At 45.4% G+C, this 24,431-nt stretch overlaps 1 protein-coding gene across 4 annotated transcripts in view; it reads right to left on the reverse strand.

Annotated features, from left to right (window-relative positions):
* Positions 1-24,431, reverse strand: part of LOC133135026 (rap guanine nucleotide exchange factor 2-like) — a 94,486-nt gene that overhangs the window by 13,130 nt on the left and 56,925 nt on the right. For all 4 annotated transcript variants that reach the window (XM_061251762.1, XM_061251759.1, XM_061251761.1 and 1 more), the window contains 12 exons: positions 15,526-15,657; positions 11,658-11,835; positions 9,264-9,400; positions 8,421-8,579; positions 7,780-7,932; positions 4,698-4,862; positions 4,297-4,404; positions 3,945-4,148; positions 3,466-3,574; positions 2,779-3,025; positions 2,203-2,360; positions 208-448 (listed from right to left, as the gene is read on the reverse strand). In XM_061251762.1, coding sequence (XP_061107746.1) covers positions 208-448; positions 2,203-2,360; positions 2,779-3,025; positions 3,466-3,574; positions 3,945-4,148; positions 4,297-4,404; positions 4,698-4,862; positions 7,780-7,932; positions 8,421-8,579; positions 9,264-9,400; positions 11,658-11,835; positions 15,526-15,657 — 1,991 coding nt within the window. The remainder of the gene's footprint in view (positions 1-207; positions 449-2,202; positions 2,361-2,778; positions 3,026-3,465; positions 3,575-3,944; positions 4,149-4,296; positions 4,405-4,697; positions 4,863-7,779; positions 7,933-8,420; positions 8,580-9,263; positions 9,401-11,657; positions 11,836-15,525; positions 15,658-24,431) is intronic.

Below are 24,431 nucleotides of genomic sequence, written 5' to 3' on the forward strand. Positions count from 1 at the left end.
TTCAGCCTGAAATGAACTGAATTTGCAAGAAATGCTGACCGATGCATCCTATTTTAAGGTCTGATAAAAAAAGGTTTGATACCTAACGTTATTCAATAGATTGCAGTTTTCTGAGGTGTGCGTAAGCCATGTGACCATGTCACTTTCCTCCACCGGCCAACCTCCAGCCTCCCATTCTGTTACCAGACGGTTCCCCCCCTCCGTTACCTGCCGCTGAGCTGGATCCTGTCGGCCAGCTTGGAGAGTTGGTCTGGGAGCCGTCGTTGTTTGATGACGCCCTCGGGAGTGACGGACACCTCGCACAGGGAGTAGGCCTCGGGTTCGGCCGTCAGGGCGAACTCGCGGATGGCCTGCACCACCACCTCCTTCGCCGTGGTGTCCCTGCTGATCATGAGGTAGCGACTCTGCTGGTCCACCTTAAAAACCCTCAAAACCTGGTCTGGCAGGTCTTTCAGAGGGCGAGATGCAGAAAGAAGTGTCAAGAGAGGCGAGTCTTGTAAAACCCCATAAAAAAAGCTTTGAGTTGACAAGCCATCACCCAATACACCGTAAGAGTGGAAAAACAGAGTCTGTCAACTGACAATATCTGCATTGCACCAACCAATGCAACATCTGCATTGCTTTTTTTCCTCATGTTGAATTTGGAGTGATTCTGACAATGCACTGTCAGAGCGATGCTTTCAAATAACTTAATACCATTTTAAAGGACAAAACACAGGATAACTTCCTGAGACAATTTGGATTTGGGAAAGTAGTTTTTTTACATATAGTATCTCGGCACTGCCTTTGCCTCCCACAAAGTCTCTCTGTTTCTTCTTTCCGTTTCCCAATCTGTTCCCCTCTACTGAGCGTGTGCTGTTGGCACGCCTCGCAGTCATTGTGCCAAGAAACAGCACAATGCTATTGTTCAGCACAATGGTTTAACGCCGAACGAGAGCAATAATGCTTCACAGGCTGAAATAACAATCGTAATGCCTTCGCCTCCACACTCTCATAACCAGGCGTGTGTAATTCTTTAGGTAAGACACTCGAGTAGAACAATCCGGCCTTTTACGAGTCAGTTTCTTTTGAAAAGAACATCATTACTGGAAAAGGCCATGCCAGCTGAGAGAAAACATATTTCAATATCTGAAAAATTATGCTAGACCACACACTTGCCTGGAGCCCATGATTCAAATTAGGCAAAGAACCGCCATGATAAAAGACCTCACGAAGAGAAAACCCAAAGAGCATACATCAGCCCAAACAGTCAAACATAAAACACCCAAAGCCCACGATTGCTAGAAATCGAATTACTTCAGAAGAATACTAAGATAAGAAGCAAACAGAATTACCACCACAAATTGACAAGCACCAGTCTCACAAAACGTGTGCTGCATTAGATAAGAAGCCCCTGCCATTATCCCAGCCAGAAAGCATCTGGACAGCCAAACAGTGAGTACAGAGCCCTCAGCTAAGTTCCTGTGTGAGCATGGAGGGGTCAAGAAAAGGGCAGCTTGAGGATAAACAGTTTGGATACTTACTGCTCACAGCTGGGTCTGAAAAAGGACAAATGTATTTAGGGAAGGTCCAGCTAGCCATCTGAAATATTCATAACATCTGGCAGCAAACTTCATTTTTATTTCATAGGTATTCTAACGTTAGCCGTTTTGCCGAAAAGCAATCCTCTGTGCGTTGTGGTGACAGTGACAAGGACATGGCTACACAGATACTATTTCATTTCTGGGCTTTCAAAGCCACCCAGAAGAGTACATACACATGCTACCACACAAAAAGCCCTTGTGATTAATGAAGGTGTTATTCTCGTCACTGCCTTGCCCAAGCATTACTGGTGTCAGTAGCACCCGCTCACCTCATCATTGCTGGTGTCAGTAGCACCCTTCCCAATTGCTCGCTTCAGAAGCACCCCCTCCTCTAGCTGAACTTGCTTATGTATGATGTGTCACATGTACAGGCTGTATTTTCTTGTAGTTTTATATCTGCTGTGCAGTAAGACTCTTAACTGTGGCTCAGGGGACAAATCCTACTAAACTCTATGGTATTGTGGTTTCCAGGGCAGTGAATGTATTACAATATTTTTGGACTATGAACAGAGCCACACTAGCCGGAATATAAGTATATATAACAATTGTAATCCAGCAAAAACAGATGAGTTGGGAGTGTACTGGGCCTCTGTGGGGTAACTGAGTGTGGCGCCCTCACCAGGTGGGTTGCTGAAGTCCAGGATGCGGTGGTGGGACTGAAGCAGGTCGGGGTTGCTAGACGACAGGTTTCCGCTGACCGGGAGACCAGGAGGGATCTGATTGGACTGCTTCATCCCGACAATGCTGTCGTCCTGAGACTGCCCAATCCCAACATCGCTAAACAAACGAGGAAGATGGAAGCTTTGTAACCTAGAGCTCTTGGCCTCAATACATTTTTATGGCCACATACACAATTTCGTTTTTACACTTTTTGGGAGGTACCCAGGTTGGTTGTCAGAGAACAGACTTGGCTAGACTCGGCAAACATCAAGGGCACCACTGACTGAGCTCAGTCCATTCAACCAAAATTATGCCCACAGACTGATTTCTACCAAAATTATTTTGCTTATAACAAACTCCAATTATGCCACTTGGTCCATGTACATTATCGTTTTTGAGGGTGAACAACCATTACTCAACCCTATAAAGAGCCCTGGCTGCCCTTATGTCTCAGCTACGATACCAGCGGATGAAACGCCTCCTGAGATCTTAATATTAAACACTTCCATACTGGGAGACTGTGGGCAGAGCTTACTTGTAGGGTTTCTGGGGCAGAATGCTGATGCGGGTTTTGCCCAGGAACTTCTTCAGCTTGTTCCTGCCGCCCACAGTGTTGGCCTTGCTCTTCTTGCTGGTCTTCTCCAGGCTCATCACCTGCTCCACGTCCATGGCCAGGTCTGGGATGGAGTAGCGGCTGGCCTTCTTGATGTCGCCGATCTTGGGCAGGTGTGGGGCGCCGTTCTTCTTCTCCTCCGCGGGCCTGGAGAGCAGCTCCTTGAACACTGGACGGGAGGGACAAAGATGAGCGATCAGACATGCTGTAGATCTTTATGGCATTATGCAATTTAATCTTCCATTCAGATATAGCCTACATGTATAGCCTGCTAAGTTTTGCCTGTAATGTCTTTTTTGGGTGTTTTTACATTTGTATTTGGATTCCAAAACTAGCTTTGTGTGAAGAAAAGTAATAAACTGACCACAGGTAGAACATTTATGGGTCTACTAGTGATTGCGTGGAAATGTGGTGAGAGAACTGCACTGGCCATGAGAGGACCACAGGTTCAAATCCGAATTCTCTAGATAGACAAGCAAATCTGATTTCATCCATGATTGTGGATTTGTTTTTGTTGAAAGTCAGACAGCGGTGTTACACGGTAATGTGTGTGTCGCTGTGTGCAGAACTTTTCTTTGAACCAATATGGTTGTTCCGCACAACTCTCACCTAATAGGTTCGTTTTCACAGTGATTGACAAGTGAGTGTTGTTCTTCAGGATCTCTGTGGCTTTGGAGAGCTGGACATTCTCAAAGTTCTGCCCGTTTACCTCCAATATCTGAAAGGCAAAAATGCATAGACAAATGCGTTATGGGTGTGGGTTGCTTGAGGGGGAGCTATTCTACAGAGCCTGGTCAGTTAGCGTTTCTTCTTATTGTCCATTGTCTTTATGGCATTTCCCCTCTATACGCTAACCTCATACTGGGAGAAATCCACCCACTTACAGCTATAGACAGGCTCACGGAAAAGGCCTTGGGTCAGTTAGCACACTGAAACCACTGAGGGTTTTTAGCTGAAGTCTGGACTTCGTCTACAGGCCAGGAAGAGCGTGTCTCAGTGGGGGAAATGGGAAAACACCATGTCTGTTGTATGTCTCCTTCTGAAATGAATTGTTGCGTTTCTTCGGCTGAAAGTCAGTCGGCCGTTACCTGGTCGCCGCGTTTCAGGCCGACCTCGGCGGCCATGCTGCCGGGCTCCACACTGTCGATGAAGATGCGAAAGCCTTTCTCCGACCCCCCCAGGAGTGCGAAGGGCAGGGGTGCTTCCCTCGAGGGCTTGGTCAGGGTCACCAGCCTCAGCTTGGCTTTGGCGGCACAGGCAATATTTAACAGTCTCAAGTGCCCACACATTTTCTGCCGGAGGAAGAGGAAGCCAATAATTAACTTTTTCGACAGTTCGGTCTGCCTTTTTGTTGTGAAACAGGAAATCGGGAAGGGAAACCAACAATATGGCATTAGATAATGATTCACAGGTCTGGGAAATATGTGACTTTTGACTAACCTCTCTTTCTAGATTGTTCTCGAATTCCTCCAGAAAGTGAGTCATAGCAGGGTCTCCTTCAAAGTCATTGAAGTGATTGTTTACCCACAGCAACACTACCCGTGTAACCTGAAAGAGTGAGGATTCACATGGTGAGAAACCAAATTTGTGTATATACAGTACATCACACTCATTCCTGTAAAATGGGTCATGGATGGAAAAATCTTGCCAGGAAAAACAAGAGAAATGCTGATTATTGAGAGCATCTTTCATACAGTCGAGCGAGACTGAATTCTGGGATGGGAATGTTACTGGTCTCCTGCGAGACTGACCATCTGCTCTGTCTGGAAGGGCTGTGAGAGCATACAGAGTGTGTGTGTGTGTGTGTGTGTGTGTGTGTGCCCATATGTCTTGCACCCTACCTTGTCCCTGAGGCTGGGATCATTGAACCATTCCAGAAGCCTCTTCCCCACAAGCATGGGGCTGGACAGGAAGGTCCTGTAGGTCAGCAGGAAGTCCTCGATGAAGGTGGGGTCCACCACGGAGTGCTCCTCCACTAGGTGCATCGTCAGCCTTTCAGTCGTCCCCTGTGGGAAAAAACACACAGCTGTCAGTCCCAGCGAGGTCACAAAAACTTCTCCCCACAAGTCCAAACTCATAGGCCATATAAACAACTGCTCACTCCCAAGCCTGTTAACATATAACATACAATGCCGGAATATTCTTGTCAACTACCTGAGCATCAAAATTCCTAAAACTTGGGCTGAAAGCCCCAGAATATTTTCAATCAATCGAAACAACACCAGTACAAGTTAAAAAAAGAAGCGCATCCCTCTCTATGCTTCTATTTATTGTCAGTTCCTAACAATGTCTTCAAAATCCTCCAAGATCGCAGATATCAATGGTAAGCGTCTAAAAGTAGCGATTCTCCTGGGGCGGGGAGGAAAAGTGAAGAAAGATGTTCTGTTTTTCAGGGTCTCAGCTCTGCTGAAGAAAAGCGCAGTGCAGAGAGATTTAAATCATTTATAAACCGACCCAAAAATACAGCCGGCACTCACAGCAGCGGCAGCCGTGATCACTGACCCAGCTGCCTACAAGGTCTGAAAGCACTGCGTTTACGCCACGACTATTTTTCAGGTATTTACCAAGAACACAGAAGGTCATCTGTCTAACCCTTTTCTGAAATGGTTTAAACTGAAATGTATATGCTTGAAATACCATGTTTTCATCCATGTTCTACCCAACACATCACTCATATTATTTAAAAAAAAAACAGGAAAAGGTCTAAATCACTGCGCAGAATTTACCACAAAATCACTGTTTCATACAGTCTGACTTTATAGAAAAAAATGATAAGTCCATAAAGATGCTGGTGTGAAGAAACATCATTTGAGTGAACCATGTTGTGTTGTGACACAACAGCATGCAGTAGAAAAGAGTATCGCCTGGATACAAACGAGAGAGAACACTGCTTTCAGCAGGGCTCCAAGGAGCAGCTATGGAAGCAAACATACACAACATCTGCTCCTCCTATTCCATCTCCCTAGTGGTCCTAGCACGGCGTGTGTGTTACAAAGTGGGGAAAGTAGCAGTATAGGGAACATTCATGATGGTGTATGTGTTTATTTCTGTATATGTATTTGTACTCCCTCTCCTCTGTCCTCATTCTTCTAGATCTCTCTGCTGCCTTCGACACTGTGGATCACTCCATCCTCCTGTCTGCCCTGTCAGCAACGGGCATCTGTGGCACAGCCCTGGACTGGATTGAGTCCTACCTCTCTGGTCGCTCCTTCCAGGTTGCCTGGGCTGGTTCGGTATCGACACCTCGGCCCCTCGCCACAGGAGTTCCCCAGGGCTCAGTCCTTGGCCCACTTCTTTTTTCTCTTTACACTCGCTCCCTTGGCCCTGTGATCACTGCACATGGGCTATCCTACCACTGCTACGCGGATGATACCCAACTCTTCGTCTCGTTCCCGCCGTCTGATACGCAAGTTTCAGCCCGTATCTCTGCTTGCCTGAGGGACATCCAGAGCTGGATGGACAACCACCATCTAAAGCTCAACCCAGGTAAAACTGAAATGATATTCATCCCTGCTAATACCTCTCCCCATCTGGATCTCTCCATTTCCCTCGGGGATACCACATTCACGCCGTCACCCAGTGCAAGGAACCTCGGTGTGGTGATGGACAGCAGACTGTCCCTTTCCGAGAACATTGCGGCGGTGACCCGGTCCTGCAGGTTCTTCGTATACAACATACGGAGAATCCGCCCCTTTCTCACCCCCTACTCGACCCAGCTCCTGGTGCAAGCGATGGTTCTGTCCCGCCTGGACTACTGCAATTCCCTCTTGGCTGGCCTCCCAGCGTCCGCCATCAGACCCCTCCAACTCATCCAGAATGCAGCAGCTTGTCTGGTCTTCAACCTTCCCAAATACTCACATGTCACCCCCCTGCTTACTTCCCTCCACTGGCTGCCTGTCATGGCTTGCATCAAATTCAAAACATTGGTGCTAGCCTTCCAAGCAGTTAAAGGGTCTTCCCCAGCTTATCTGCAAAAAATGATCAGACCCTACACCCCTGCCAGACCGCTTCGTTCAGCCTCCACAGGCCGCTTGGCACCTCCCCCTCTCAGAACCTCCACCTCACGCTCACGACTACTGTCTGTTCTGGCTCCACGGTGGTGGAACGAACTCCCCGTTGAGGTCAGAACTATAGAATCTCTCCCCACCTTCAAGCGCAAGCTGAAGACACACCTCTTCAAGCAGCACCTCTCCCTACCTCCCTGTGAACCTTAATTGTTGTCTCTGTGACTTGCTTTGTGTATCGGTATTTTTAGTTGGCTAGGTAAGCAGTGTTTGGATAGTTAACTTTGGTCACTTTTGCTCTGTTTGTTTGTTTGTTCAAAAAAAAAAAAAAAAAAAAAAAAATGGCCCTTGTCCTTATCTTTGTTGTACAGGTAGCAGTTGAAATTGTACTTCCCTCTAGGGTCTTTCAGCGAACTTATCCCTGGTTATGGGTATGCACTTTCTTGTACGTCGCTCTGGATAAGAGCGTCTGCCAAATGCCAATAATGTAATGTAATGTAATGTAATGTACTGTATTAGTGTATGCATATGTGGTGAAGAGTAGAGTGTGTGTGTTAGTTTAACCTTGCTGAGGCATCAAGCATGTAAGCGCAAGTAAATAAGTAAGTACGAGTGGTGTGTGTCGGTGGTGCAGAGGGAGTATAATAACACAGGGCACCCAAATGACGATGCATGGAGCCATTATGAGTGTGTAAGTATGAGTGTGTAAGCAGTGCTTGTCGGTAGTGTGGAAGGTATGAAGTAACTGGGCATCCAAATGACAATGCATGGAGTGGCAAGTATGAGTGGGAGTAGTGTGTGTCGGTGCTGTGGAGGGTATACAGAAACACAGGGCACCGTGATAACAATGTATGCGCTTCCCAGTGTGTGTACGCAGTGCATCTCGGTGGTGTGGAGGATATACAGTAACGCAGGGCACCTTGATGACGATGTGTCCTTTCCTGGTGCCGGTACGGTCCAGCTCCCGGTGCTCTTTGACCATGACGATCTCGCCCTCCTCCTCCACCTTCTGCATGTTCTTCTCCACCTGGTTGAGGATGCAGCAGTAGTCCTGCTGGGCGATGCACACAAACTGGAGACGGAGAGAACAGACAGAAGAGGGGATCAGAACAGGGACAGAAGTCTAATGCAAGACTTCTAGAGCCTGGACAGATACATTTCTCAGAAAATTAAGTTGTTGAAGGTCAACTTCTAAATATGCTTCATAAACATACTGTGTGAGAGCTTTTTCTTCCAACCTCATCTTTTCGATACTTAGCCCTATCATGCTTTAAAATATTATTTTATGCAAATGATAAGCAGCTGTTAACTGCCTCATTTTCTGAAAAATGTAATAAAGGTGTAATGGTAGCTATAATGGTATGGAGGTAATAACCTGTCTGTCAAATAAATCCAGGGAGTTGGAACTGTGGCTAGAATACACAAAACTGCAGGTACAGCATGTAACGACCTTGCCACACACACATCTGACTCACACTACAGGGACAATGTGTAAAGGTCTTGGACGACACCCAGCTGACACTACAGGGACAGCCAGCAATGGCCTAGTGCTACACCCACCTGACAGTCGTCCACCTTGGTCTTCATCACCCCTTTCATGAACTCCTTGTCCATGGTGGGGGACACTCCAAAGCTGTTCCCCATGCAGAGGATCTCTGACCGCCCGTCCGGGTACGTCACCTCCACCGAGCCGTTCAGGATCACCGACCAGGAGTCCAGCTGGATCAGCGTAAGGCAGGACAGAGTGGAACGTCAGCACAAGCGCAATGCTAAAGTCACCCCAACACTAACACTGACAAATGCTAATCTCCCCAATGCTAACACTGCCAAATGCTAATCTCCCCAATGCTAACACTGCCAAATGCTAATGTCCCCAATGCTATCAGTGCCAAATGCGAATGTACCCAACGCTAACACTGCCAAATGCTAAACTGCTAAACCCTAACACTGCTAAATGCTATTTTCCCCAACTCTAACTTGAATGAATGCTAATCTCCTCAACCCTGACACAGGCAAAAACACTAGCGAATGCTAATATGACAGTATTACGCCATTATTAATTTCCATACAAGACAGGAAACAAGCCTCATCTTGGAAAAAACAATTGGGCAATTATTGGGCACAGCATGATGGGATACCCTTACTTTGGTAAAGTGTGCGAATGAAGTGTGCCTTCATGCTTTGGTTCAGAGGCATCCTGGCGCAAAATGGAGGCACCCACAGAAGTGGGTCTTTTCACACTGGGAGACCGAGTGTTTCCGCCTCATATCTGGATTTGCCACTTGGATAAAGACGGTGAAAGGCGCCAGTCATTCGCATCCTTTTGAGTTTATCAGAGCAGCAAACGGCCGCAGGGCTAAAGGTTTGAATGCCCCGGGATGCCTGAGGCCAGGCGGGACTGACCTCCTCCCCGTCGTTGAGCACGATTGTCCCCGCCCGCTCCACCACGGCGAAAACCATGACCGCACACAGCTCTCTCCGCACCGACATCGTCATGTTGGCGAAGGCGGGCAGCTGGTGCATGAACTCCAGTAATTGTTCTGTGAGGGAGAGGAGGAGGAGGAGGAGGAAGAGGAAGACAAAGCTGGAATTAAAAATGAAAAAAGAACAAAGCCCCTTCCAATCAGGAAGCGGGGGCACCGGATAGCAGACTCCGCCCTGCATACACCTACTACGCTGTCGACACTGATTAACACAAGGATTTCAATGTGACCCCGTTCATTAAAAAAATGCTTTTCATTCTGTTCATGTAATTTTCTTGGGGAAAAAAACAAAAAACAATTGTGCATTCAAGTATGTAAAGTGCTTGCTGAGAAACGTCTTGCCTTGAATGTGAATTCACAGCAAGATGAATCAGAATAATGATTATTCACTGCAGGGGGTAGGCAGCCCTGTTAATGAAGTTCCAGAGATGCTTCTGTTTTTTGTTCTCCTCCATCTTGATTGTACCTCAGGCTTGTACACGCTCACCTGCATTAATGAAGCCTGATATGCAGTCCAGTAATTACTGCCAGGCACTACAGTAGTGTGCAAAAATGTGGGCACCCCTGGTCAAAAAGCCTTTGACAATTAATAGCTAAGTGAATATTAAAGCAAGATTACTTTTTATTTTCATTTTTTACAGTTTAAAAAAAAAAAATTTAAAGGGAAAAGGCACTGTGCAAAAGTTCGGGAGCCCTGTTAGTTAGTACTTTGTAACTCCTCCTCGGGCAACTATAACAGCTTGTAAATGCTTCCTTTGGCCAGCGAAGAGTCTTTCGATTCTCGCTTTTGGAATTTTTTCCCATTCCTCCTGGCAGAAAACCTCTAGCTCAAAAATATTGTTCTGCTTCCTTGCAGAACAGCCACTGCAGTTGGACCTGGTTCAGACCAGGTATTATACTCACCTGACTCATTGAAACGCTAACAAGTAAATCACCTGGGTCTGGGACTTAGTAATGAAGTAACAAAGAATAATCCAAAAACTTCAATTTATACATAGTAAAAAATGAAAATAAAAAGCAACCTTGCTTTAAATTTGCAGAAAGGGCCCATGTTTAACTCTGTAACATTTAGAGTTTAGGTTTGCTTTTGATCACATATAGCTTAATTGTAACAGACATTTAAACCAGGGGTGCCCACATTTTTGCACCCCACTGTACATACAAGCAGCTAGCACCTAGCGGTTTGGTTAGGGGATTGAATGGAGCAAACCCCAGAACCATCAATGCCATTCCAGGTTGGAGATTGGGACACAGTCTGCTCTTGCCCTGCTGGTGCTCTGGTGTGGCAGCTCCATGTGTGAGGTGCTGGGAGGGGGGGGGGGGGGTAAGGATTGGCTCACACAGACAGCATGGGCGTGGGCCCTGTCACTGGAGATTGCCATGGTAACAGCTTAAAGGGGGGGTAGGCTATGGGGTGCTGAAAATTTAATGCAGTGGAGGTAGGGATGACCTAGAAAACCTCTGGCAGAACGGCAGGGCTACCCTGTCTCTGACAGACAGACACACACACACACACACATACGCACACATACGCTCAGACAGAGGAGAGGCACGGCCAGAGATTCGGCACAGCGTTATTTCCTCAGCTGGCCGATTCACAGAGTGTACGGTTTACATACGACCCTCTGTGTTTACTGAACCTATTCATGTTACGCACTTTGCTCAAGGATGCAGGCAGCCAGGATTCAAACTCAAAACTATACAAGTCCCAGTTACCTGAGCGATATTTTACATCAGTCGAGCCTCAGAAACAAGAATGCACAAAAGGCCAGCGAAAAATTCATTGCAAACATATCATCAGGATTTATTCAGTTCCGCTCATGGAAACACCAAGAAAATATATTGATGTGTAAAGAGGAATAAACAAACATAAATTGTGGTCAGCAATACTCACCGTGGCTTCTATGAAACAATTGACTGTGTGTGATGTGTGCACAATTTTAGCCGGCTCAGACAGGGCCATATAAAAGAGAGAAATCAATGCTAGGATGGGAATAGAAGCATAAAAACAAACAAAGGGGCAGGAAATTCAGGTAACCAGGACTGGGACCCGGAAGGTTACTGGTTTAAGTCCCGGTGTAGCCATGAAAAGATCTGCACAGCCATTCAACAAGGCCCTTAACCACACATTGCTCCAGGGGGGATTGTCCCCTGCTTAGTTTAATCAACTCTAAGTCGCTTTGGATCAAAGTGTCAGAGAAATAACAATAATGTAATGCAATGTAATGTAATGGGCAGAAACAGTGCATCTGACATGCCGTGAGACCCTCTCCTGTTAGTGCTCTCAGACCTGAGAGATCCGCGTTTGACTCACCGATGTCATCGTCCGTCCGGTCCACGGGATCCTTCTCCAGACAGTCGCGCACGATGTCGCGGCTCATCAGGGGGTCCGAGGCCCGTTCGATGTCTTCCTCATCGTCATCTTCCTCTGAGTCCACCGCCGTCTCTGGCAGCCCGCTCAGGTCCATGTCACCAGGCTCGTTCTCAGCGGCCTGCGGGAGAGAGGACCCAGTGAGTCCTTACTGACCTCAGATCAGTCATCAGTAAGGCACACAGGATGTAGCCTCAACCAATATATCACCAGTTACTGATCTCAGATCAGTCATCAGAGAAGCACACAGGATGTAGCCTCAACCAATACATCACCAGTTACTGATCTCAGATCAGCCATCAGTAAAACACACAGGATGTACCCTGACCCATTACATCACCTGTTTCTGACCTCAGATCAGTCATCAGTAAAGCACACAGGAAGTACCTTGAACCATTATATCACCTGTCACTGACCTCAGATCAGTGGTCTGAGGAACAGTCACCCACTGAGTCATGTTCTCAGCTGACCTCGACTCAGTTCTGAGTGTGTCACCTGCATCACAAACCACAACCTTTCTCCACTATCAGTCATAGCATTCAAAGAGCCATCCACCACTGATCTCTGATTAGCTGTCAGCCAGTTAAGGAGGGCTACATCCCAAACTGCAACCTCAGCCACAACTGATCTCTGATCAGCATTGAGTCAAACAAGTTGCAGCCAAAATGCTCCTTTCACACGGTTTTTGATCTGTGACAACTCATGCATTATAGCTGATAAGAGGAACTGGTCGTTTCCAATGTAATCCCTTTTTACAATTAATCACTGAGTCATAGTCTCATCCCTCCCTGGAGCCCAAAATATGGCATTATTTCAATAAAAACGCTTATTTCATCTGTCCACAAAAGCCATTAGAGTCCCATGTGACAACCTGGCATTATTCCAATACCCACAGAGATCAATGATTACAAATAATTGTACAAGAGCAATCCTATTTCAGAGAAGCAGTTTCACATTACATCCAAGCGCATCTTTTTGTTTCTAAAACTAAGCTTGGAAAATATAAAATCCTGACAAAATGGCTGATCTTTCTTAAACACATGAAAAAACACAGCCCAGTGCATGGGTGTGTGTGTGTGTGTGTATGTGTGTGTGTGTTATGAACAAGCATTGTTTAAAGATTAAAGGCGAATCTGCACAGAATCCTGGCAGAGGACATCAGCGAGAGGAAACTGCAGTGCTATGGCGACGGGCTAAACCAATAACATCAGACGGGTGAGTGCTCCTGGCATTCATGCTGCCCCGGCTCCCCCAAAGGCTGCCAAAAATGGACTCCCCCGAAGCCAAGACCTCTGGCAGACACCTTCCAGCGATCTGTGCCACAGCCGCACTGCAGCTACATTACAGCGCCTCGCCCGCTCCACCCCGTACCCACAACGCCCCTGCGCTGAAGCGGGCAGGCCAGCGGGGTCAGACCGGCCCCCGTCGCTGGCGGACAGATGGAACACACACTCCGGAAGGAGGGCTGGGGAGGCGTCTGACAGGAAGGAGGCGCCGCAAAGGCCTCAGGGACAAAACAGGGCTTAGCGCCCAGCGCCGCTCGGGCTAACGTGCTATTCCTGTCTGACGCTCGTTAGCCTTTTAGCACGGGCGCCCGCCGCTTCCCCTGCGCACGGCTCTTTCTTCTCCGGAACCTTCCTCCGGCTTCTCCCCTCTCTGCTTACGTGACGGGAGACGCGGCAGGGCGGGCGCCAAAGTCGGGCAAAAACAACAGTGGGTTCTCGAAATAAACACGGCGCCGAGCCAACCCGGGCTGAACACCTGACAAAACCTGGATTCGTGTACCCCACGCTTCGGGGATAAGACCGCACGTTCGGCGCCCATATGCCTTCCCTCTGACTGGCACCTGCTGGATTTGGATGGTGCCAGGGGCGGGCTGTGCCTACCTGTGTCCCGCACTCCAAAGGGTACGTTTTGGAGAAGGTACTCCGTATTTCGCTGGAGCGCGCTGCCTATATACAGACAGGCCCGGGCTTGTTCTTTTTACATCTCCCCGACCCCCGCCTGAGTTTAATTTTTAACTGGGAGCCCCTGACTCACACAAACGCACGGCGTCTCGCTCTAAATGACAAGTGCACAAGTCATAAATGTTTCAGTCCAGTCTGCCGGGTGACTCTGACTCCCACAGCGGTGGGCTGGGAAGTGTATGGGGGTGGGGGGGGGTGTCCTTGGGGGATTCTGAATATTAAAGGTGAAAGTATGAATACTGAAGAGGAAATGAGAGTGGGGTGGTGGGGGCCTTAAACCCTCAAGCACAAAGAGTGTCTTACATGTGCCTGCCCTCTAAAATAAAGGGGTTTTCACATCACTGGAACAAGACAGTTATAAATGCTGTAGAGAGACTGTAGAGAATCCGCATGTTGTAATATTGAACAACCATGGAAAAAAAAAAAAAAAAACCTTTACTTCCTTTTTTTTAAAATAAATAACATAAAACATAATAAATCAGATTAAAATGGTTATAATTTCACATTTTCTAGCTGCAGGTCAAAAAGTTCCTTATGTCACCACCCAGTCAACCAACCAGCAGTGGTACATCATCAATACTTAGAGGCTCATTAGAAGCACCAGCGATTAGCAGCATGCGTAAACTCTTAAAAACTCTTTTGAATTTTTATCGCGCAAGCCGTAAAGAAGCCGTGTAAATGGCAGCGGCTTGTCAAAATGAGTGAGGGGGGGGGGGGATTAATATTTCAGCAGGGCTATTCTTGGATCGATGCTTTATGCCTTCACAAGAACCAATTTCATGATTTATTCAAACAGAACGCAGTCGGCCATGCTGCCATCTTTACCAGTCACAGAGGGGATGCAGACAATTACTCTCACGGGGGGGGGGGGGCATAGAGCAATTTCACTCACAGACCCAACACACCACAAGAATTAATTCATATATCAGATCTGTCAGGGGCTGGTCATGGGACACACTTTATTAGGAATATAAATTATAGAAATTAGATTCATATAATTTATATTAGGACTACGGGCATTACAGGTGCGTGTCTGAGTGTATTCCTGCGTGTGTGTATCAGTAGATTACTTCAGGGTTAGAACTTAAATGTATATTTAATGGGAGCCAGAAACCAATTTATATCTTCCCAGAAGACATCGGTAAGTATTTGAAAATGAATTCCAGGGAAGGACCTTAGACGGACATACCAAGCAAACGGCAAGTTGAAGACTGTTGCAAAACTGATTTAAAGGTGCGATATATCCAACCAGCCGCTTTCCTGAGTTTTATTTCCTTCCAGAATGATCCTAGCTGTATTTTAACGGCCAGTGTGCTGGGGCCACGTTTAATGGGGAATGAGTCTGCGATTCTGTGGGAGAAGCAGATGCTGTGAGATGCGGGCGTGACCCTGGGTCCTGTGCTGCACAACACAGGGGGTGGTGCTCAGGGCAAGCGAGGACACACCGTGTCACGACAGATCAGAGGTGGGGTACACTCTAAAATTACATGAATAATGCAGCACTATTAAACAGCAAATTGCACGCCACTCAAATGTAGCATTTCCAAGATTGTGTTTTTTTCCAAGAAACAATAGCTTACAACCGATTAATGAACAACTTTTGATGATAAGGAACCTTTGCTGTTGACAGGCTAACATTGCTATTCCAAATTATTGACAGTCAATAGCATCAACACACTGGAACATACTATCAACAGAACAAGTCATCAGACAGCGCCACTGTACACCTAAACCTGTAACGGTCATTACCCTGACAATTGATATTTGACTGTCATACAAATCTGCGGCAGGAAATATTTTGTTCATTAAACCCCAGGGGTGAAGGTGGCGTCCCGCCCCCTTACCTGGTAAATATCCGATAGGCTGCTGCTCCCAGAGTCACTGGTGATGCTACATCCTGAGTGGCTGGATGAGACGGGGGTCACCTGTGGGTGGAGGCTGTCGCTGAGGTGAAGCTTGCTGAAGTCTGCAGGAAGCTGTGGGTGACAAAACAGGGCGGAACACGCCCGTCAGCCAAAGACGCTCGGCCAATGACCGACACTCTGCAACAAGCTGCCCAAGCCGGTCCTCCTCCTCGATGGTGCACAGAATCATGATGGGATCCTTACTCGTTTAAAAGGAGTACACTTTAAATACACAGTAGTTACTCACACTATCAGAATTCCAAAATCTGAATAGTTGAAAATCTGAATAGTTTTTGTAGTACTGAATCCTTTCAAGGCAGCCAGAAAGGATTCAGTGCAGTACATTCCTAAATGAATACACTACAACTTAAAGCCCTATTGCAAGATTTTTCTTTTCGGCCTGGCAATAGCCATACTGCGGATATAAATAAGTATATATTCCTTCTCAAAAATCTCCAAGGGCTGCTTCAGTGTAGGGGCTTACCATACCCTTCCATATCAGAACATTTTTTTGTCTAGAATGAAGGAATGGTTCCAACAGCGTTTTATTTAGCCCAACCTATTCACTTGTTTACTTATTTACTTGCTTTAGTTTGCACACATTTGATAGGGAACCAAGATATCATGTCTCGTATGAAGCCAGTCTCGTGTGCTGACACATAGGCCATAAATGAGGATGTGCTTACTGCCAATATTCCCTCATTGCTCCTTGTTTATTTTAATAGGCCTCCCTCTATGATTTCATCGACAACATCCCCAGATAAATCTGGAAAGCAAGGTGCAAAGTAGCCCAGCAAAACAAATTAGGCCTACCACTTGCAAGCACAGCACAATATGGTATTTTGTTCTATGCTGACAGCCAGACAGCTCAACACCAGCAGAATGCTACAGCTGTCAGCAAAACACAAAATGGTCACTGCTCAGGTTACGGTTCAGGGTCTCGATCAAGCAGTCATATGTAAACACTGGATCGTGAGAACCAGTCATGGGCAATCCCAAAGACCTCCACGCGTTTGGAGCAGAGCAGGACTTGATTTGAGCGTTTTCAAAACCAACAAACAAACAGCGACAGTTCCACCAGGATGACCGCCAACCGACCGAGGCGGAGGGAAGCAGAGGTTTGTTTAGCGTGCTGATTCGTGACGCGTTAGCACACGCGTGCGGTTGTTGGTGCGTTGCATAATGCATGGCACTTAACCAATGAACACTTGAGCGACCAATCGGAAAGAAAAATAATGGTGAAAGGCAGGTAGTGAATGATAACTAATACAGCTCGCTAAGCGCATGAAGACAAAACTGCACCTCTGTAATTAGAGCAGGATCAGACATAAAGAGGCTAACTCTCCAGAGGGTTACATCACTGCACCCACTCACGCGAAGCATTCTAAGCAGGCCTGCTGACACTAAAGCACCAAATACGGTGCTCTCGCATATTTCTGCCAATTCCGTCTGCGATTGCCTCTTCTTAATCTCTCGAAATGCCAAGCGATGTTAGCCAAAGCCGTAAACAACCTCGCGCCAGACAAGTGCACAGGAAGACTGACTGCTGAAGTTACAGGTTACAGACACCTTCAAAGGAATACTGCTGTTTACCGACCGCCGTATGGAAATTGTATTGACTTTTTACCTTAAAGTATCGACCAGGTAATTCTATGCAATTGTAGCGACATGTCCGGTCAATATGGAACTCTATAAAATGAACACCTCATTTTAAATGTGTATGGGCCAAGATCATTTAAAAAGATTTACAAAAGAATTGCAAAGATACACATGCAGCAGGCCCCTACCTATGTCATTCAAATGATGAATACCACAAATGGTATTTAAGTAGTGGAAACTCTGAAATCTGCAAGCATGCAGCGGACATAACAACTAAAATATGAAATATTCATGGTGGAAATCTTTGCCCACCCGATGTTGAACTGAATTGTAAGTTTGCTTAGGAATGGTATGGGATCCACATGCAACCTGCATGCAATATTCATGCATTTGACCAACAATACATCTGCCAAAATGTAACTACAACATCAAACATTATCAAGCTGGGTGGGCTGTCATTGGCAACCTATAATCGTATTTGCCTTCTAACACATAGCGACAGCGCTAACGGCTAGCCTTTGGGTGTTACTGTCCACTTATTCAAATTCACCCGAGTTGATTTTGCGGTTCACGGAGCATGGAAGTGCGGATTTGGCCTACCGCTGGGCAGTGGGGGGGAAAAAAAGAAAAGAAAAAATATATTTAAAGCAGACACTAGTGGTAACACGTTGTTTTTTTTAGGCTTACTCATTCAGAGCTCACAGAATTTATTTTCGTATGCATATATTTTCGGTAATTAATGTCTGCGGTACATCCTCGCACAGGCCACACCATGCTCCGTGTGAGGAAGAACTAATTAACAGGGGCAGGTGTTGAGAGAGTACATGTTCAGCACAATTTTCACACTAATAATGACTTTATTAACAGAATTGTCCATGTGACTGATAATGGTGGATATTCTGCAGAAGAATGCATCATAGGTCCGCTAAAATGGGGGACTATGAATAAAAAGGGCTTTAATTCCTACACGGTTCACCATTAAATTAAAGCTGACAGTTACTTTAACCTCAAATTCACTGTTTCATTTCAAAACCAATGTGCTAGAGTACAGCGCCAAAACAACAAAATTTGTGTCACTGTCCGAATACTTACAGGCTACACTGTATATATTATATTAACACACAAACACACACACACACACCATACACAGGGAGATCCCATGTCTGTATGCAGACTGCATTGCTTCTGTAAATGTTATTCATAGAATCATTCTCACACTCTTGAGGGAGAGAATGTCTACAGCTGTAAGCTGCAGTCAGCAATATATTCACCTTCTCCACTCGACTGGCCTTTAAGGAATGATCCGGATCATTTCATCCAGCACAGCACTCAGGGTGTGGCACTCCACGACATACTCGGGGCAGAAATCAGGTGAGGTTATGGATATGAAAATACTTTTCTCTTAGAATGCCCTGTGCTAATACGGAAAATATGATTTTGTATTTCTAGTAAATATTGGAAGCTTTATTTAATAATAAAGCGCATTAAAACATGAACAGTACATATTACTGGTTCATTATCAGCAGCACTTGAAAAGAAAACTGGCAAAAGGTATTAGAAGTCATCTGTATTGCCAATACAATGAAACGGGTTTGTCAGTTTGCCAAGCACTCCACTCCTAAGAATACACACTCAACCTTAAGATGGGGTCATCATTGATCTGCCTTCTCAGGGTCTAAGACAGCCTCGGATTGCAGTTTAAATAAAGACCAGGTCGCAGATACACCCCACCCCCCATCCCCCACCCCACGCATCCAAAGACACCCCTCAACAGAAAAGGCCCATTATATTCAAAGGCTTGCTCTGAACAATGATGTCTCAATTTTCATCAACAGTCCCTTTGAAGACTATGGCGGGAACAGCGGCTGTTTATGAGTTTATTTATGCAAGAGAATACTGTACAAAGCCCATTCCTTATCTTCAGCAGGGTGGCTTAATATATCTCATCTCCAGCCTTCACACTATAATGGGTGTCTACAAACAGACACAGAGGCCTTGAGTGGAATTTATATACGAAGGGCTCACTGTTGGGATTTCCTACCTATTAACATCATAAACATGTCACTCACGTAGCCCAGAGCACATAATACTGTACAGCAAATGATATTAAAACATGAATCATTCTGCTGTGTTTTACGGTTTCAGACCACCTTCCAGAAGAAGGTAAAAAAAAGTTTATGCAGTAGCTGACTGCATGTAGCATCTTTACTCCTGTAAATCATAAGTTTGCAAGCACCAAACTTAAAAACGGTAAAATGATCATTTCCACCAAAGATAACCAATTCAATTTAGACAGTTAAGAAAACACGAATCCAATCAGGTAATGAGAATTCACTAAATAGGGTCTTCAAAAATGTCAGAAAGCACTTAACAGTGCATAAATTCTTAATAAGTGGCTCCAACAATAAGTTTAACCCAATAAAACTTGGCAACAAGCCTGAAAAGCGCTATAGAAAATCCTGAGCTACTGCTCTACTGCTATTGAGAATTCAGGCACGCTCCACTATGGTTTCAACCATGCACTGAAATAGCCAGAAGTGCTATTGTAAAAGCCCTGCCCGTGAGCTGGAACCACACAAAAGGACTGTAACAAAGATGTCATTAAAAAAGGCCACTGCATGTCACCCCTGACATCCTGTGTGGCTACTTCCCTCACCGCGAGAACTTCCTCCACGCCTCAATGCCATTTGCACGCTCCTGCTCAATAATAGAGGCACCGAGATCCTCCTTTCGCTTCCATTTAGGTCAGCCATCAATCAGTCACACCCCGAACCCTACAACCTAATTATCACCATCATTTTTATTTATTTCTTTCCCCACAAATAGGCATTTTTCACCCCTGTTTCAGTATTGTATTTTCTGGTTGCCTCTCTAACTCTTTTGGAAAATGATATAAATTCGATATTACTCAGCAGCTAGCAGGAATGCATGTACGAATAAAGAAATGTAATCAATTCTGATTCCCTGTCAAAACAATTTCACCTTCTTCCGCACAGAGAGGAGACGCAGGCTATTATTTAAAGAGGAACAGGGCTACACACACAACAATAAGCAAATAAAACAACCTTCAGTTTGTATCATGGAATAATTATGTCAACTGAAAGTGCCCTGTCGCTATTCACAAACATTTAAATGAAAAATAAAAACAAAAAAACTGTAAAACACAAGAATGACTGCAGCCTCTATGTATGTTGGCAGAATTCCTTCAGATTTTATGAACCTCTGAAACTGCACCCAGGGATAACAGAGAACATTGTTTTCAAATCAAAATACAGGGGAAAAACTTGGAATGCACTTGGTATTTAAATCCTGAGAGAATTGTAATAATGTGTGATATTGCCATTATATGCAATTATTGAGTGCCAAGTACAAATGGTTCTGGGATGGGATATAACACTGTTCCATGTTATTAGTCAGTGTTTTCCACAATGTAAACACAACGTTATATTAATATTGTTCATACACATCATTATTACTCTTGTTTACCTGGTGAAGATGGCTTTTGCTGTTCACCAAGCTTCAGGACGTCTATCAAAGAAGCCATAAATGACACCAAGCAGTGTCATATATTACAATACCCTGACCTACACATCTGAAGAACCACATTCATCTAAGGGGGCATACCAAAGGTTTATTGGGAGCATGAGGAATAGTTAGTACTTATGCCACTTGCATGGCTAACCAAAGGAAATGCAACAACCAATTTGTCAATAGCCAACATGTATCGCACAAATGACATCCATCTCAAAAATGACCTCACACTGTACATGTTAGCTGTAGCAGCAATAAATCACTACACTACACTGTAGACCTAGTGACCTACATTGTAGAGCAGGAAACTGCAATCGAACCGTTGACCCCAGCACTAGCACTTTCACTCCCAATGATGAGAACAGATGGCTGACAAGCAGTTTGGCAGATGTAGTACTGACAATACCTGGAACTAGCTGAAATCGCAGGTGGGGGTGTGGGGGGTGTGGGGGTAGGGGGTGGGATGATGTTTTGAGGCATAGGAGATGTTAGAGCACCGTGGGCAAACCCTGCTGCCTCTTGGAATATTCCAGAGGCTTTTCCCTTCGGAGACCACCGGGGATGAAGGGATTAAAGGCGGCCGCTCTTACTGCTTGCAGTAAACCAGGCTGCTGGTTTAGGGGCTCACCCCTGGAATGGAACTGCATCACGGCATGTTTAGACATATAAAAGGTGGCAGAGACGGAGCGTAAAACCCAATAAATATCCCATGATGCAGCCTGTCTGCTGTACCATATGAGGCCTGGATACGGTACGCTGATTATACCGCGACCACTGAAGGGGATGACCTCAATTCCACACCAGCATATGGGCTACCTAGAGCCCTGCCGGAATTTCTACTGCTGTTAATAAACAGTGGGCTGTCATCCGTGGTCTTTACCAGTCTGTAGGTTTCCTTAAAAAACAAACAGAGGCTACCGAGGCATCAGTGACACACGTAAATGTGACAGACACGTAATCATTTCAAAATAATAATAAAATTAAAAGGATAATAAACGGGCTACACTGTTCACAAAGCGCACAGATGTTACAGCAAAGAAAATATAATTCCCCAAAGAAACGCGCTCAAATCTTAGAGCTGCTAACACAACCCCCTCCCCCCCATTGACAATTTGCATCATTCCATGTGTATCAAAGGAAAACTTCTCAGTGATAAAATGTTGCTAAATGCTAAAATGTGCAAGCTGTGTATTTCCACTGGTGTGCAGATCAAACCCGATCAGTTTTTACTATATTTTGAATTCCCTTTCTGAATCTGTAAAATGTTACACAAAACTGAAACTGCTGGGTATTCTGATTCTTGTTCTTCATAGCTGTCTGGTCTGAACCATTTAATATTTACCTATTAAGATCAGGAGGGGGAAAAAAATAATAATAATCTTAATATGCAGATATACATGCAATCTTTATTAACATTAGATTAGCTGAACTCACACAAACTGTTTTTTTTTTTGTTTTGTTTTTTACTCTGCCACATCGAAATACGGAATACAAATATTTGTATTTAAGTTAACTTATCTACGCTAAAGCTGCTTAAAACATTAAATACCTCGAGATTCTACAGTATAACACACCGACTTCAGACAGTGTCCAAGAAGCCCCAAGGCTGCATTCTGATATTTTATAAATAAAACTGTTCCGAATAAGCATACTGCACATTACCTGATATATTATCTTCATACGTCGTTAATATACAAATCCATTCATAAAATCTATCCCTAACCATCAACTACTCACAACATCTTGACATATGAGTAGCCCATCTCCGTAAATATATCAGAGTGGGTTTCAATACTCACAAGATTTTTATCTTGCTGACCCATGACTCCATGGTTGACAGTGGTTGCTAACGGTTTCATACTGGAAGAAAATGTTACGTCGGACTTAATTTTAACATCCTCGTTTAGTCCTTTTCACTCCTCTTTCGGCTCCTTTCCTGCAGCTGCCACAAAAGTCCACGTCTGAAGCAAAGAGAGTCGCTGCCCCGGCTCTAATGTCAAATCACTGGCAGAGCATCAGTCTCCCCGACAGGCACCCCACTCACTGCACGTTTCAAATTTTTTTTTTTTTTTTTTTTAATAAAATAAAAATACAAATAAAAATGAAAATGAATTACGCACTGACAACGATGTTGTATTCTGCACCGGAACCGACAGAGTATATCTTTTACAGAGGAAAAACGTGCGAAACAATCAATTTACAAAAAAAACGCTAAAATGGCTGACGGCACATTTACACATACTGGCTCCCCCCACCCCCAAACGCATATCGCGAGCACGCGCGCACACACAAGAACGAGCGCACCAAGCACGCACGCACGCGCGCGCGCGCACACACACACACACACACACACACACACACACACACACCCTAAGGCTCACAATGCAGATTAATCAGGATCCAGGATCCAGGACCCTGCTCCCTCCCCCCCCACTCCTCAGCAGCCTGTCAGATATTGTTAAAACTCCCATTTCATTTGCGACCAAAGGGATGGACATGGTAGGATTGCGGAACCTCCTCCCTTACTGATGCCGAGTGGACGGTCCTGCACTGCTGCCGATATCCTCACCCGGTCTTCTCCGCATTTAAATCTAAAATCGTGCGACGGTGACTGACAGCTTTCTGAATGCGTGCGGCCTCATCTCCCATTGACAATCGTTCCGTTTAAATGCGCATTCACAAACCATAGCAGACATTTTCCGCAATACACGTAACAGCAAAAGATGGCGAATAAACGTTCTAAAACCACGTCCTCTGCACAAGCTCCGCTAACGAAACGTCCCTTTCATCGTGCTTACTTCGGAAATGGACCACGGTTGAAGGCAGTTGGCATAGCAACGAGAGAGAAAAGCCATTTCCTAGGTGGCGAGAGAGGTAGGCTAACTTCCTCTTCAAATGAGAGAGAAGGACGGCGGGTGAAAAAGAAAAAGGGGAGAAAAAAAGCCAGGAAAAGAAATGCTCAGATCGCAGCGGTACCTGATGTCCCCTCAGGGTAAACACAGCATCGCTGCTTCCCGGCGCAGGCGAGATCCAGCGACCGGGCTCTTCGCCTGCATCGGCAGAGAGAAGCACACTACCGATGATGTAACTGCAAACCGATCCCCCCTCTCTCCCCGCGCTGTAAAAATACTCAGCTGGAGTGGAGGTCTGATGCGCGCCCACTCACACCCTCCATGCCTTTAGCGATGAAAGCAAAGACCGGTCAGATGGCAGGATGATAGAGTAAGAACCGCCCGTCTGCATCAGATGTGCTGCTAGCTTATAAAGTCCCCTTGGGAGAGACCCCATCGATCAGCAGCGTCTGTATTGTGTAACAACGCAGTTGACGGATTTATCGGGCAACACCCCAGCGAATTCGCCCTTACTCATACCGAATGAACAGCAGCATATGGCGAGCAGAGTCTCTTCTCATTTAAAATATATATATGCGTATTTTAAAAAATGCTGATATTATCAACTCATTCAGTTATTAACATGGCGTTATGAGAATTAAATGTTTCAAAAGACAGATAAACTATTATGGTCAGGTTGCAGCAGGCCTACCACAAATCATGCAGGCTACAGAAAACAAATACACATAAAATAGTTAATAACAAATAAATGTTCTATATTTGTGCTGCACTTTCAAGAGAAAAAGATGTGCGGGAACATGAAGGATTAATTGGTTATGTGTATGTTGCATATATCTCGAATACATGAGACGATCCAAGTTACTT

This window comes from Conger conger, chromosome 8 (genome assembly GCF_963514075.1).
Source record: "Conger conger chromosome 8, fConCon1.1, whole genome shotgun sequence".
Lineage (NCBI taxonomy): Eukaryota > Metazoa > Chordata > Actinopteri > Anguilliformes > Congridae > Conger > Conger conger.